The sequence below is a fragment of the Armigeres subalbatus genome, chromosome 2, assembly GCF_024139115.2.
Source record: "Armigeres subalbatus isolate Guangzhou_Male chromosome 2, GZ_Asu_2, whole genome shotgun sequence".
Lineage (NCBI taxonomy): Eukaryota > Metazoa > Arthropoda > Insecta > Diptera > Culicidae > Armigeres > Armigeres subalbatus.
The window spans coordinates 8,809,737-8,824,497 of NC_085140.1; the positions used below are offsets into that span (position 1 = coordinate 8,809,737).

Genomic DNA, 14,761 nt, shown 5'->3' on the forward strand with positions numbered 1-14,761 from the left:
GGAATCTGATTCTTCTCCGCAGCAACATAATTTATTGGCAGGAATAATCATGTGGAGAAAATTAGACTGTACAATTTTGGAACAGATTCATTAAATTAAAGTCCATTTTTCGTCATTGCAAAAAATAGCGTGTGCAAGTCGTTGCAAAACTCGATTTTTTCAGCACTCGTAGTATTTATCCAACTCGGCAAGCCTCGTTGGATAAACGTACAACTCGTGCTGAAAAAATCATCTTTTTGCAACTTGTTGCACAAACTACTATTATGCAACTCATTTGAGTTGCATAATGGTCATTAAAGCACCCATTTCATTGGCAAGGGCGTAGCCAAGGGGGGGCATTCCCTCAAACATGTGCGTGCACTTTACGATCCAATCATATACAGAAATAGGTGGTTGAAATTCAAAAGATTCCCAAAACTTATTAGGGCATCCAGGATCCATAATATATGAAAGTTCAAAACAACTCGAAACATTTCGGGCTCAAAAATTCTCCTTGAAATCCTTCTAGAAGCTCCCCTGGGAACTTCTGAATTCCTCCGGAAAGTTATCCACAAATTCCTCTGAAAATCGTTCGAAAATCCTTCTCATGTAATTGTAATTTCTCTTTATCTAGAAACCCCCTTACTAAATTTGTTAAGGAAATTCACGAGGAAATTCCTTGAAGATTTCTTTTCTTCTCTCCAAGATTTACTTCTAGATATTTCTTCGGCTATTCTCTCTTCAGGAAGAATCCGGCATTTCCTTCAGGCATGCATTCGAGAGTTCCGTCAAGAATACATACGGAATTTCTTCCCAAAATTCTACCAGAAGTTTCTTCAAAAATTTATGACGGAAATCCTCCGATTTAGCTCCATAATTTCACTTGTAAATCTATAAGAAATTCCTTCGGAAATTCTTCTAGGAACTTCTCCGGGCATTCCTCTCGGAACTCTTCCTTTAATTCTTCCGGGATTACTTCCAGGAAATTTTCCGGGAATACCTCCAAACATTCAATAGCGAAATCATCTAGCATTCCAATCTGGAATTCTTTTCGCAATTACTTCAGAATATCCTTCAAGAAATCATCTAGAAATATCTTCATGAATTTCTCCTGGAATTCGTCCAAGTATTTCCCCAGAAATTCTTATAGGTATTTTTTCGGGAGTTTCTTCAGGTACTTCTCCAGGAATTCCTTCAGAAATTTCTCCGGGAGATTTTCCGCGGAAGTGTACTAGAATTCTTTCCGGACTTCACTCGGAATTTACTCAGATATCTGCCAAGAGTTCTTCCAGAAATTTCTTCGGAACAATCCGCAGGGATTTCCTTCAGCAATTCATCTGGGAGTACTTTCAGGATTTCATCTGGGAATTTCTGCTTTAATCCCTTGTGGTATTTTTCTTGGACTTCCTTCAGATATTTTTTCGGAAATTCTATTAGGAACTTCTCTAAGAATTATTTCAGGACTTCCATGTGGGAATTCCTCCGGAAGTGCTTGTGGGAGTTCCTCCGGAAGTTCTTCCAGGAGTTTTTCCAAGAAATTCTCCGGTAATATCTCCAGGAACTTTACAGGGAATTCCTGGACGATATTTGGCAGGAATTTCACGGAAATGGGATTTCGGAAGTTCCTTCAGAAATATTTTTTCTCTTCCTCTAGGGTATTTCACCTGATGTTCCTCTGAAGTTCCACCAGTAGTTCCTTCGGGAATTCAATCAGGCTTTCTTCCAGGAATTCATTTAGGATTTTTTTAGGCATTTATCTACAAATTCTTCCAGAAGTTCCTCGGAAAATTTCTCTGGGAGTTTTTACGGGAATTCCTCTGGGAGGTTCTTTTAAGAATTCTTCCAGGAGTTTCTCCTGGAATTCTTACGGAAGTTCCTTTGGGAGTTCATCCTAGAATTCTTACGAGTGTTCCTCCAGGATTTCCTCCGGAAATTCTTCCTGAAGTTCTTCAAGAAATTCCTCCAGAAGTTCCACCGGCAGTTCCTCCAAGAATTCCTCTGATAATTTCTCCGGGAATTCCTCCGGAAATTACTCTGGGAGTTTCTCCGGAAGTTCCTACTCAGAGAAACACCTGGAGAAACTGCCGGTAAACTCCCGGAGGGATTCTCGTAGAAACTGCTGGTGGATCTCCCGGAGGAATTCTCGAAGGAACTGCCGGAGGAGCTCCCGTAAGATCTCCCTTAAGAACTCCCAGAGGAATCTCAGGAGGAATTCTTAGAAGAATTCCTAGAGGACCTCCCAGATGAGCTCCCAGAGAAACTATCGGAAGAACTTCGGGAGGAATTTCCAGCTTAATTTCTGAAGGAAGCCTAAATGATTTCCTGAAAAAGCCTGAATAAAATCCTGGAATAGCTTCTGGTGGAACAGCCGAAGGAATTTCCGGAGAAACTCCCGGATGAATTGCTGGTGGAATTCCCGGAGGAACTCTCGAAGGAATTTTCTGGAAGAATTTCTGAAGAAACTCCCGGGAGAATTTTCAAAGGAACCCCGGGGAAACTACCAGAAGCATTCTCGGAAACAAGAGAATTCATCTTATAGACAAATCTCGTCTAGCTGAAACCTTTGTTGGGGTTTGTAGCTGGACCATCATCATCATCAGAGGACCTCCCGGAGAATTCCCTGAGGAGCTCGCAGAGAAATTCTCGGAGGAGCTTCTGGTGGAAAATCTATATAAATTCCTGAAGAAGCCTAAATAAATTCCAATTTTGCCGAAATTCCCGGAAGAATTTTCAGAGGAACTGCCGATAGAACTACCGGAATAATTCTCGAAGGAAATCCTAGAGAAATTCTTGGTGGAAATGCCGGTGGAACTCCTGGAAGAATTCCAGGAGGAATTTTCGGAGAAACTGTAGGATCTACCAGTGGAAATCTTGAAGTTTCCACCGGAATTCTTTCAGGATTTCATTGTGAATTAATCTAGGAATTCTTCCGAAAATTCTATTGATGATTTCATTTTCGGTATAATTTCTGTATAAATTTCCGGTGAAATTCCTGGAAAAATTCTTTGAAATTTTCACAAGAAATTATTCGAAACAATTTACGGAAAACTTTACGGATTTACACAACAAGTTCGAATATTTTTCGTGAAATTCTCAGGAATATGTACTGGCAATTCTGCGGAATTTCCACGGAATATTCTTATTCTTAAAAATAATGGGATACAGCACGAAATTATTTGAATTATTGCAGGGAATTCTGCAGAACTTATAAAGAAGTTCGTGAAGATTTTCTTGGAGTAAATAATGGTGGAATTTTCGGATCAATTCCCGGCAAAATTTATGGTGGAATTCCTGAAGACAGTGCAAGTTGCTGGAGGCATTCCTAAAGAATCCCTGATAGAATTTCGGATAGAATGCCAGGAGGAATTGTCAAAGGTATTCCTGGAGAAAACTTGCATATTGATTTTTCTGCCTATTTTATAATAAATATTATTTCAGAGAGGATTTGTTTTGAAATTCAGATGTATGGTTCTAGTTTTCTTAAACTTATAGAAGAATGCAGGATTTTTATAATAATTGTTATAGCCGATTTTATATTCTTTCTGAGTACTAAGTTCGTTAATATTTTTCTCACTTTATTTAAAAATATCTGATGTTCAATAAATCACGCATTTTTAAATCCATTATTGTTTTAATCATTATTTTTTCGATTTGGTTTGGATTTGGTTTCATGTATTAATATTCATGTGTTTTTATAAAACTACTATAAAACTACGATTTAGAAAAAAGCTGCCCCCCCCCTTTTCGAAATCCTGGCTACGCCCATGTTCATTGGTATGGAAAAGTAGGCCGTTTTATCACTCAAACAGGAACTGAAAACCAGGTATTATGATCAGGAATCAGGTCGCTCTCGAATATAATATAAGATTATTGATCTGTGACTCGTGTGGAAATTTGTTCGTAGGGCTATATTGATACTATCCGCGCAAATCTAAAAAAATCGATTTTCCTCTTGTCTTCCTAAATCAGCTAAAATTTTCGGAGGACAGCCAGAACATGATACACAATGGAATGGGCGTTGTGGAGCAAAATCGATTTTTTTAACCGCCCATGCATTATTTCAATCAATTTCAATCCCTTGAAATTTGTAAAAGGGGTTTTGACTTTTAAGGAGTAGTTTTTCTACTTACCCAGGTGGAATGGGGTAAGTTGAAAACTCATATTACCTCGATCTTTAATTGTGATGAGATCAGTAATCAGTGTATCGAAATAAAAAAAACACAACCAAGTTTTTAATTTACATAGAATTATTATGAACAGATGATGGTAATTCCAGTTCATGGTGTAATTACAAATGTTTCACAACTTTCCATTACATTACATTGATATTAATGTTGACCATTTACACTAACGCTAAAAAAAAAAATAATGAAAAAAGGTGCGAAATAAAAATTGCCTTACTTTAGTATTCCATCAATATTTGGTAATATTTTAGCAAAAACATCTTAAAATACATGATAAAGTATTTTGAAATGACAGTACCATTCCCTAGAATTACTTCAAAAATTTGTTTTTTTTTTGACAGAATATTTTTTCAAACGTGTTCGACTTAAAATACTTCTAGCATTCACGAAAACGAAATTTTATCATATTTATGTTTCCGAATCGTTTACCTTTTTATAAACCAAAGGTTTTCTAAGGAATAAAGGCCCGGAGAACAGGCGAGTCTCTCAAAACTCTCTAGATTTTTTTCTAAAAACCTTGTTTTAGTCAACTTAGAAGTGTGAGTCGTTTCATTATCAAGCTGGAAAGTTTGTTATTGGCCCTTGAATGATGCTCCGTGTTTGATTAAGCTTATCTCTAGCATTTCGATGTAATCCTCCGCCGATTTACCCGAAATAAAGAATTCCTCATAATTATCATTACTTTTTCACAAAGGTTTCGACTAATTTTGACCTCCAGTCCGTAGTGCAGGTCGCAAAAATAGTATTGTCATCCACCAAAACCATCAAGAGTGAGCTTCTCGACTGAAAGAAGTACATTCATCAATTCGTTTGAGCAGGTAATGTGCATATCATCAAAATTGAGGCTATTATGTTTCTGTCGCTTTATAAAATAGAGCTTGCCGAGCCTTCTGTGATGTGAATGAATTTAATGGTTATTTAAGTTAAAATATTTTCGACAATTTCTAAGAAAAACGGTTTGCGCCCTTAAGGGTTGAATGCAAGTGGTCCACATTAATATCAATGTAATGCACTGAAAAGTTGTGAAACAAAATGTTACATTCTTAACTTAAATTACGATTATCTAATTTCAATTATTCCTGAAAATATTTATATAAAATTTGGTGGTGCTATTTTTTTTGATTTGTATATGATAAGTAATTTAAAACAGAACTGTTATTGCTCTGAGAATTTTTTTTTCTATTAAATTACGGAATGGCTTTCCAAGAAATGAGCAAAGGGTAATTTTGCCGAATGCCGTTTGACCGAATAGTTGAGATTAGTTCCTTTATTAAGTGAAGTGAGAAGTGAATAGTGAACATGAGAACTGAGAGGTCATGAATGGGATACCTGATGTGAGTAACTTTGTGAGCGTAATTGATCCTGACCGAAGTTTCGGTCCTCCATTTAACCATGTATTGCGCCCAGGATCAATTACTTCAGCTTCTAATTGTATAATTAGTAAAGCATTTAGTGCACTTGATGGTGTACTACCCATTGCACCTGTAATTGAGATGGTCGCTAATCGTTGAAGTTTTCGAGCTTCATCTGAGCATTTAGCTTATTAAAACCTAATAACTTTGGAAGTACTCAATGAACATTAAGCTGCCAGGCGACAATGTTTTAGTGAGGGATGTATTGCCAATAAAAAGAAGACTTGGAGGAATTTCTGAAGGTATTGCTAAAAGACCTTCTGAAAGAAAATTCGGAAGAGTTTCAAGAAAAAATCTTAAGAGGTATTTTCAAAGGAATTTCTGAAAGTATTTCTAGAGATTCTTGTGGAGGATTTTCCTAGAAATTCTTTGAGGAATTTTGTAATGAGTCACTGGACGAAATTCCGATGAATTACTTAGATAAACTTATGATAGAATTTCTGAAGGAATACTTGAAGGTATGCTGGATGACTAACCGAATCAATTCCTGGGTATTTTTTTTACAAAAGTAATGTATGTTGGATTTAACGAACGAACTTTTGGATAAATTCATAAAATATCACCTGAATAAAAAAATTTGATGCAAGGTAAAGGTAAATTCCCAAGAAATTCTTGAGAATATTCGATGACTTTCGATGGCTTACAGTTTCTTCCGAAATATCTGCAGGAATTACTCAGGAAAATTTTATTGAAAATTAATAAAAAATGAGAAATTTTCGGGGAAGACTGACAGAAATCTCAAAGGATTTCCAGACGGAATTTTGAATGAAATAACCGAATGATTTCTGGAAGAGTTTCATAATGAATTTCTGAAGAAATTCCTGAATGAATGATCAAAAGAATTATCCAGCAGGAATCTTCAAAGGTCTCAAATATTTTTTGGAAAAGTTGCTAAAGAAGTCCGGATGATTGGCCCTAAAAGAGTTTTCGAAAGATTTCCTTGATGAAGTTGCTTCCGGGAAATTTTGAGGAAATTCAAAAAATTTCTTCTCAGATTTTCCGAAGGCCTTTCTTAAGAAACTTTTGGAAGTTTTTTTTCACAAATTTCTGAAATAATTGCTAAGAAAATTCCTAGACTATAGTCAGAAGAAATTTTTAAATTAGTTTTTTCTGAAGAAATTCCTAGAGCAATTACAGCAGTATTCCCAAAGAAGCTTCGGTAGGATATCTTCTAAAAAAATTCGAAAGTATTTTTAATTAAATTTCCGTAGGTATTTCTGGAGGAATTCCGAAGGATTTTCTAAAAGTATTTCTGAAGAAATTCCTAAAAAAAATGTAAACTTCTTATAATTCCTTCTTTGAATTTTCAAAGGAATATCTAGAAGAATATCCAAAGGAATTTATAAATATATCTTCTAAGTAAACAACATACTCGTTTTAAAGTTTAGACAATTATCTTTCCAACGATGTATCAAATTCAACAATTGGACCGTTATTCGCTGAGAAAATTGCATTTGTTTGAAATGCATTTTTTCTACAATTTTCACAATTTTCCTAAGTCTGATGAGTTTTCATCACAGAGGGCTGAAATTTTAGGAATCTAGGTTTGAACTATTCATCTATAAAATGGTATTCAAGACACGTCATTTAAAACAAGTCCATTTTTCGATTTTTGGCCTTAGTGGAATGTTCAAAGAAATTCTTGCAGAAATTTAAGAATGTCGAAAATTCCCTCAGAATTTATTTTGGAAATTCCGTTCGGAAATTCCTTCAATAATTCTTCAATACCTTTGGAAATTTCTTCCGAAATACCTAAGGAAAATTTCTGAAGGAATTCCTTCAGGAACACCTACGGAAATTATTCAAGGAATATCTTTGGAAAATCCATTTTCTTCAGATATTCCTTTGAAAACTCATCTGAGCAATCCCTTGAGAATTCCTTTAAGCATTCTTCTAGAAATTTCTTCGGATATTCCATTAGAAATTTCTTCAGGAATTCGTTTGTAACATCCTTTTGAAAATCGCCCTCCGCTGGTATTATTCGAAACACAGGTGTACGTACCCTCCCATCTTTTTCTCCACTCCTAAACACATGCCAGGACCTAACAAATGAACCAGCAAAGTTTATTAGACCCAAAGTAATGTAAATAAATCAAAAAAAGATCATTTAGGAACATGTTAGAGGTTTTTGCCAACTTTTGTATGGAGTGGAATCACTGTGCACCGTAAAGTCATGTAGAGTCTCGCGCATTTGTGCGCCTTCATGCAGCATGGAAAGAGAAATTCGAAGAGCGGGAAATGTTTGACAGTAATAATTTCGCTTATGAGATTGATTTCAAAATATCCCACTACTCGCTTGAGAGCAGAAAAGCGGCTCTATCCGCAGTACCCAGGTGATAATAGACGTGGGATGCTTACAGCTCGGCCATTCTGCACCATTTACTCATCTGAAAATAACATTCCGTTATTCAAATTCATCTTCCAAATATTCGACATCTTCATATGCATCATCTGTAGCCTCATCCTCCAAATACTCTACATCCTGAAACTCTACCGAATCATTATCCTGACCTACAGCTTTAGCTCTCTGATAAAGACGCATGTTCAACGGATCAAATTGTAGTATTCAGAGCAAGCGGCTAATGATTTTAGTTTGTTTAAGTGATTGTATACTATGAATTGATTCTGCTATTGCGGTTAGTACATTAAACATCAGCAATCAAATATACCAATCGTGAAATCACATATTTCGCGTGCCCCAATTTACAGTACAATGTGGCAAGTTTTACATTAGACTTGATTCGAATTCTCAATTTTGCATATGCGCTAATACTGATCTCTATCGTGAAAGAATCTGTGCATGATTCAGTATTTGAGAGTACGGAGAGCAACATATTGAATTTTCTGACGAACTTTGCTTCATTTAAGCGTGTGCCAATGAATCGGTAGCTTGTGAGGGGCTGGGAGAGGTCGCGCGGCGGGGTATGGCAATGCTAGCGCATTGCTGCCACCGCAGTGTGAGATGGTGTTGGTAGCGCCATCGGGTTGAGTAGCAACGACGAAGATTGCACTGGCAGTTTGTTGTCGAATTTTAAAACGAACAGTCGCACCGCTCTTCAACGGCGGATTCCAATCAGCCGTTTTCGGCTGGAATACGACAAAATATTCCTTCGAATCTTCTTCCTACGCCGGTAGAGGTTATGGACGGCCCATGGCTTGTGAGGGCGATGAACTGCAAACGCGATGGGCTTTCGGCCTTCGAGGTGGCGACGGAACAGCTGGACGCCATCATCGACTTTGCGTCATAGAAGCATAATCTCAGTAAGGACCTAAAGGGGGCCTTGCTGAAACTTCGAAAGTCAATGTTGGACACCAAGCTGGAGAGGGCGGTCGGGACGGCCAAGTGCGAACCCGTGAAATCCGTGGAGTCGAGGTCTACCCAGACTGAGGCCCAAGGATTCGCGGGCTCGGGCAAGGTCGAATCGACCGAGGGCGTGCCAGCGAAGGCGGTGGTGCCAAAGTCTACCAGACTGAGGCTCAAGTATTCGCGGGCACGTCGGGGGTGACTGCTCCAACGGAGCAGACACAAAACCGGGGGAGACAGTCTCCAGGGGATGAGCTCCTTGGGGGCCGCTCCAAAACGCGGAGGGTTACTACCCCGAACAAGGGTAGTGGGGCTGGGAAGCTGAACCCCGGTCAGGTACCTCCAAAACCGGGGGAGGAAGAACCTGGAAAGGTCCGTCCACCCAGGAAAGACGGTGGTAAGGGGCTACGGCAGGCTGAGAGCTCTCAGCTGCCCCAGACTAGAAAAATATAGGGGGATGACGCCTCCTGGATCCTGGTAAAGAACCTGGATAAAGACCTAGACGAGATTACCGCGGACGCCTCCAAGGTAGTCAAGTTAGGGAGCGTCAAGGTGGGATGGTCGGTGTGCCCTGTGGGCATATAAGAGCAACTCGATGTTTGCTTCAAGTGCCTGGAACCGGGGCACAGGCAATGGGACTGCAAAGGCCATGACAAAAGCAAGCTCTGCCGACGCTGCGGATTGGAGGGACATAAGGTCCAATGCTGCACGAACCCTCCCAATTGTTTGATTTGCTCCAGCAAACCTGCGAACAGCAAGCACCCCATAGGGGGTTCGAAGTGCCCGGCGTTTAGGCGTGCTGCAAAATCACAGAATCAACGGGGGCAGATCCTGCTGGAATCACTTGCCATGTTGGATGTGGACTTGGCTAATGTCAGTACCAAAAGTGCCTACAGCTGGAAGGGGGCCGAGTCGATTATCGACTTTACGTTCTGGAGCCCTGACCAAACGAGTAGTTCGAACTGGAGGGTAGATGTTGGCTACGATCCGCCGCGAGCATAATACTCTCGGTCTGAGCGGCGAGCAGCTGGTAACAAACAGTACTCTCGCGTGCATGCTATACCACCATGCCTAGGAAAGTCCACCCTAGGAACGGGAGGCCAGCGGCTTACTGCGAACCTGCGCCGCGCCTGCATACGGGCACGGAGCCGGAGAGTGTTGAACGACGGGTGGCGTTCATGGCTGCTAGAGCCGATCTGAAGACTGAGATTAGATCAAGCAAAAAAGATCAATGGCCAAGATACGTGGAGTTGCCAAGGGCCAGGGTGGCCGACGAGGGAAGAGTAACTGTGGCGAAACTTGCGGGGGTTGCACAGTCCCTTAGTGTAGGTAAGGCGCTAGGACCGGATGGTATTCCGAACCTAGCCATCAAAGCGGCCATTGCTGAAGCTTCCGAGATGTTCAGACCTGTCATGCGGAGATGCCTGGACGAGGGAGTCTTCCCTGAAGCATGGAAAAGGCAGAGCTTGGTCCTATTGCCAAAGGGGATCTGTCGGCATATAGACCAATAAGCCTGCTTGATACGGCGGAGAATGTGATCATCTTCAACAGGTTGTTGATACCTACAAAGGATGCGGATGGTCTATCGAGTAAGTTTGGCTTCCGGAAGCTACTTCCAGAATCGAGTACTGGTACACGACACGGAGGCGGGGGGAAGTGTGTTGACATAACCTCAGGGATTTCGCAAGGTTCCATACTGGGTCCGGTGTTATGGAACGTCATGTACGACGGTGTCTTGAGGTTGAAATTCCCGGTGGGCGTGGTAATCGTCGGCTTCGCTGGCGATATTACGTTGGAGGTCTACGGCGAATCGATCGAAGAGGTGGAGTTGACTGCAGCCCACTCGATCGCAATTGTGGAGGAGTGGATGAGTTCAAGAAAGTTAGAACTGGCTGACCACAAGACTGAGCCCAAGTCGGAGAAACAAGCGGTGATAAGGGCAGCCCACAGCGCGGTCACCTCTGAACGCTCCATCAATCTCTTGGGGGTAATGATCAACAATAAGCTCACCTTTGGTAGCCACGTCAATTACGCCTGCAAGCGTGCCTCCACAGCTATAGTGGCATTGTCCTGGATGATGTCCAATAGCTCTGCGGTTTATGCCAGCAGGCGCAAGCTTCTGGCCAGTTTCGCTCTGTCCATACTGAGGTATGGGGGGCCAGCTTGGGGCACGGCCCTGCGTGCGTTGTGCATTGGCCCCCCTTTGAAGCATTACTTTCTGGTTGTACCGAAGGGACGATAGGCTTGGCGGCAATGGAAACGGTTTAGCGGGTAGGGGATGTAGTCCTGCCTCCCTCGTTTGCTGATGCCGCACTTCCTGGACGTCCAACCCAGGATGTCTGTTTAGCAGATTTTCCATCCATTGCTCAGGAAAAAAACAAAAAACACAGACATCACCTCAGATCATCGAGCTGAGTCGATTGGTAACGATTAATAACACTATGGGTCTCCGGGCCTTCTATAAAATGTTTGGTTTTGGAGTAAACATATAGCCTTTAAAGAAAGGCAAAAAACTATTAATGAAATTAACTTTTCAAGTGGAATCCAGCAAGAAGTGTATCTCTCAAGATACAATTGTAGAATCGTGTCTATCAATTTTCTATGAAGATTTATGGAATAATTAAATGATAAACACCAGTTCCACAAAAGTAAGAATTAGCTAATTGTTCCGTTTTTAACTGTTTTCTGTAATATTGTGCTGTCCTTTGATAACATTCCACCCGTCATTTATATTTCCACCCAGCCATTATCGTTACGATTTCAAGACGTCACAGCACCCGTTCAGGTATAAGCTAATTAATTCATCAAGGGGATTCCACCACCTTGAGGGAAATTTTGAACTTTCATCTAACTTGTGCCACACGCTCCCGCACTCCAGAACCAAGAAACAACATCAAAAGGACCAGTCTTTGTTATGATTAAAAACAGATCACCTTCCCTGCGTTCCTTTCGGTTATTTGCCCCCACCAACTTTATTAAACATACACACGCTCAATTAATCTTTGCCACCGCCATTCCCGCCAACACCGAGCGCCTCGGGCCGAAGAGGTGTCTAATGAAATTACGCAACGAGCAGCAGAGGGTGGGGTTCGGCAATTAGGTACCGCACCCGTCCGCGCCCGGTCGACTACAGGTTGTAGCGCTGCGAACCTTTTTCTCGGTATGCCACACCACCGCACGGATCATGCCGCGTGCTCTAAATAGCAGTCTGGTTAGTGACTTTATCTCAGCCTCGGATGCCGATGACATGGCGCGTTGCTTTGCTTTGACACACGATTGAGCGAATATGTGGCATCAAGTTCAAGTGTGTCTGGTGGCAACGTGGAAGTGCTACTGCGACAGTTCTGCTCCACATATGTAAATTAGTTCGTTGTCGTTTAATTGTCGGCTCATGCTGTCCGAGGAGCAGATATGTGCTTAATTAATCCTCGTACCTTCGCGTGACGGGATAGGTGTTGATAGGATTGATTTTCATTGGATGCAGCTCATTTACAGTTGAGAAGATAATCTCAATCAATCTTCAAGGGCTATAACGTATAAAAGTAGTTTATAGGAAGAAATGACTTCCCTAATGTTTACTATTCCTTAATGGGTCGAAAAAAAAGTTGTGCTTCATAATACAATTTCTAATTTATTCTCCCTGATTTTGGTAATTTATATAGAATAAGCAAAAGTAGGAATGAACAGAAGTTATTTCTGTCCATTTTTTATTACATTGTTTAAAATAATCGCGTTTTGAGCCATGGAATATTATAGATCTTCTTTCCATATTATATTCCGGATTATTTTATTCTCTTCGCATTACATTCAACCTCTAGTAATCTTCACAATTGAGCAAAAAACTTAATGGGCATTCGAACATCAACTCCACTTCAATTAGTTTTGTGATGAACATTTTATTTACATAAAAAAGTATTTACATATAAAACAACTGAACAAATTTCATAAAATTTCATTACCTTCTACTTTAACTTACTACACACTGTCATTTTGTTTTTAAAAATGACATCGACCTCGTTCTGATTTATGTACAATGACGGGGAGAATGATTGTCTTTGTGGATGAGTCTTGCTTAAAATCTAGAAATAAAATGTCTTCATCACATTGGCTTAACTGCATAGTTTATATATTTTTTTCGAAAATCATTTGCTATTCGTAATTTGAGCAATCGGATCATTTGGATTGAGCAACTAACGGGCGACTGAGCATGACTGGGGTCCGATCGAGTAACATATCGATCTGTCAGGGCTTGAATACTAGTAGCTCATAAGAAGCAGTTAGCCTAGTAGAGTAATAAAAAACACAGTCTCTATCACCGGTTGTCGTTTAGCGTTAAGGTGGGCGGAGAAAAATTCGCCCGTATCTTGATTAGTTTGATTTTGTCTATCGGCTAGTTTGAGAAACCCTAAGTGATGACAATTATAAGGTACATGAGTCCCAGCGGTGTACGACACAGACAGGTCCGGGGTCTAGGCCGGAGAATCCTCGTCGCTAAGCAAGCTTTGGTCCTTGGGTTGATGATGGGGAATGTGTGGCAAATGGGGCAAGTGGAATAGATTGTGATTATGGTGACTGCTGATGTTGTTGTTGGTGCTGATTGTGTTATTGTTGGTCGTATGATGATAAAGATTTGCATCCTCGCTGGCTTTCAGCAAAATGTAGCTATCCCGTTGCATCAGTATCCTGTGTTGGCCATTGATGATCATGCTGCTGCCTCGTCGTAACGACCGTCGTCCCATTTCCAAGAACTCTGTCGTTGAATCAGATGTGAACACGAAGTTCTTGTACGCTCTGACAAACACGTAGATCAATGCAAAAGTTCCGGTGAGGATCATCCCATAGGAGACGATCGGTAATGCCATCGGTGCGAATACTGTAGCCAGATAAATCCATCGTCGAATGGGAGGGGTTAGCTCACTGACACCCTGTTAATGGAATGGTGCATCAATTATTTATCCAGAAGATTTAAAACGGGAACCTACCTCTTCCAACCACATTATAGGGAATACGAAGTCTCTGAAGTTTTTGGTCGCCATAACATTAGGGGCTTCTTCGACTAGAAGATTGAGCTGGACTCTTACCTGTCCCTCCAGCGGAACTCCAAGTTTCTTAAAGTTTGTAATTGTCAGTTGTGATTGTAATTGTTTATTATATCGCAACATACCGGTTGAATTTTGAAAAAAGTTTCGTGTGCACTTTGCTTTGGATTCAGTCCTTCCACCGCGTCAAGCAGTTGTGGGTCCGATTGGTAGAAATGTGGATTCGAAATATAAACAGGAGCCCCTAAAAATGTAGACTTGAGTTATTTCCGATAAAATTAAAAAAAAATGAATAGACTTACCATATTGACACGGGCTTATATTTTGAAGACCTTTGTAACGTTTATAGTCCGGATGATCATAGCAACTATTGTTTCCATTGGGTGGCCCATATGAATCCTCCGCTAATGTATAGAGATCAGCAGGAATTCCTGAAATTGAATAAATATTTGTTTATTAGTTGACGAAATAGCAGCAAATGCTTTGAACCAATTGATCTCCAGTAATTTTTTTTTTCAAAGATTCAAATTCGTGTAACCGGTCCAACCTTACCATCCTTCTCAACAGGATGCCGATAGACAAGTGGCAGCGGTCGACAGAGATCCTTATCGTAGATGTAGACCACGTCCGCATTGGTGACATCGCGGGGCGGAAAGAACGAACCCTCCGATGCTTCGATACTGGAGCACGGTTCCTTCTCCCAGTGCGGCAAGTGGTTCAGGCCGTTCAGTTTGTCAAAGTAGCCAAACTTCTCCATCCCCGAGTGGCCGGTGTACATGGTGGCATACTCCGCGAGCGTGCCGTTCCGCTGGTTATTCCGCCGACCAGAACAAAAAGTACACG

General features: G+C 40.8%; 1 protein-coding gene across 1 annotated transcript in view; it reads right to left on the bottom strand.

The window, feature by feature from the left end:
- Positions 1-12,755: 12,755 nt before the first annotated feature.
- Positions 12,756-14,761, bottom strand: part of LOC134217659 (scavenger receptor class B member 1) — a 227,180-nt gene continuing 225,174 nt past the window's right edge. The window contains exons 7-11 of the mRNA XM_062696467.1: positions 14,471-14,726; positions 14,221-14,349; positions 14,044-14,162; positions 13,862-13,987; positions 12,756-13,804 (exon numbers count right to left, since the gene is read on the bottom strand). Of these exons, the coding sequence (XP_062552451.1) occupies positions 13,349-13,804; positions 13,862-13,987; positions 14,044-14,162; positions 14,221-14,349; positions 14,471-14,726 (1,086 nt within the window). The 3' untranslated portion in view covers positions 12,756-13,348. The remainder of the gene's footprint in view (positions 13,805-13,861; positions 13,988-14,043; positions 14,163-14,220; positions 14,350-14,470; positions 14,727-14,761) is intronic.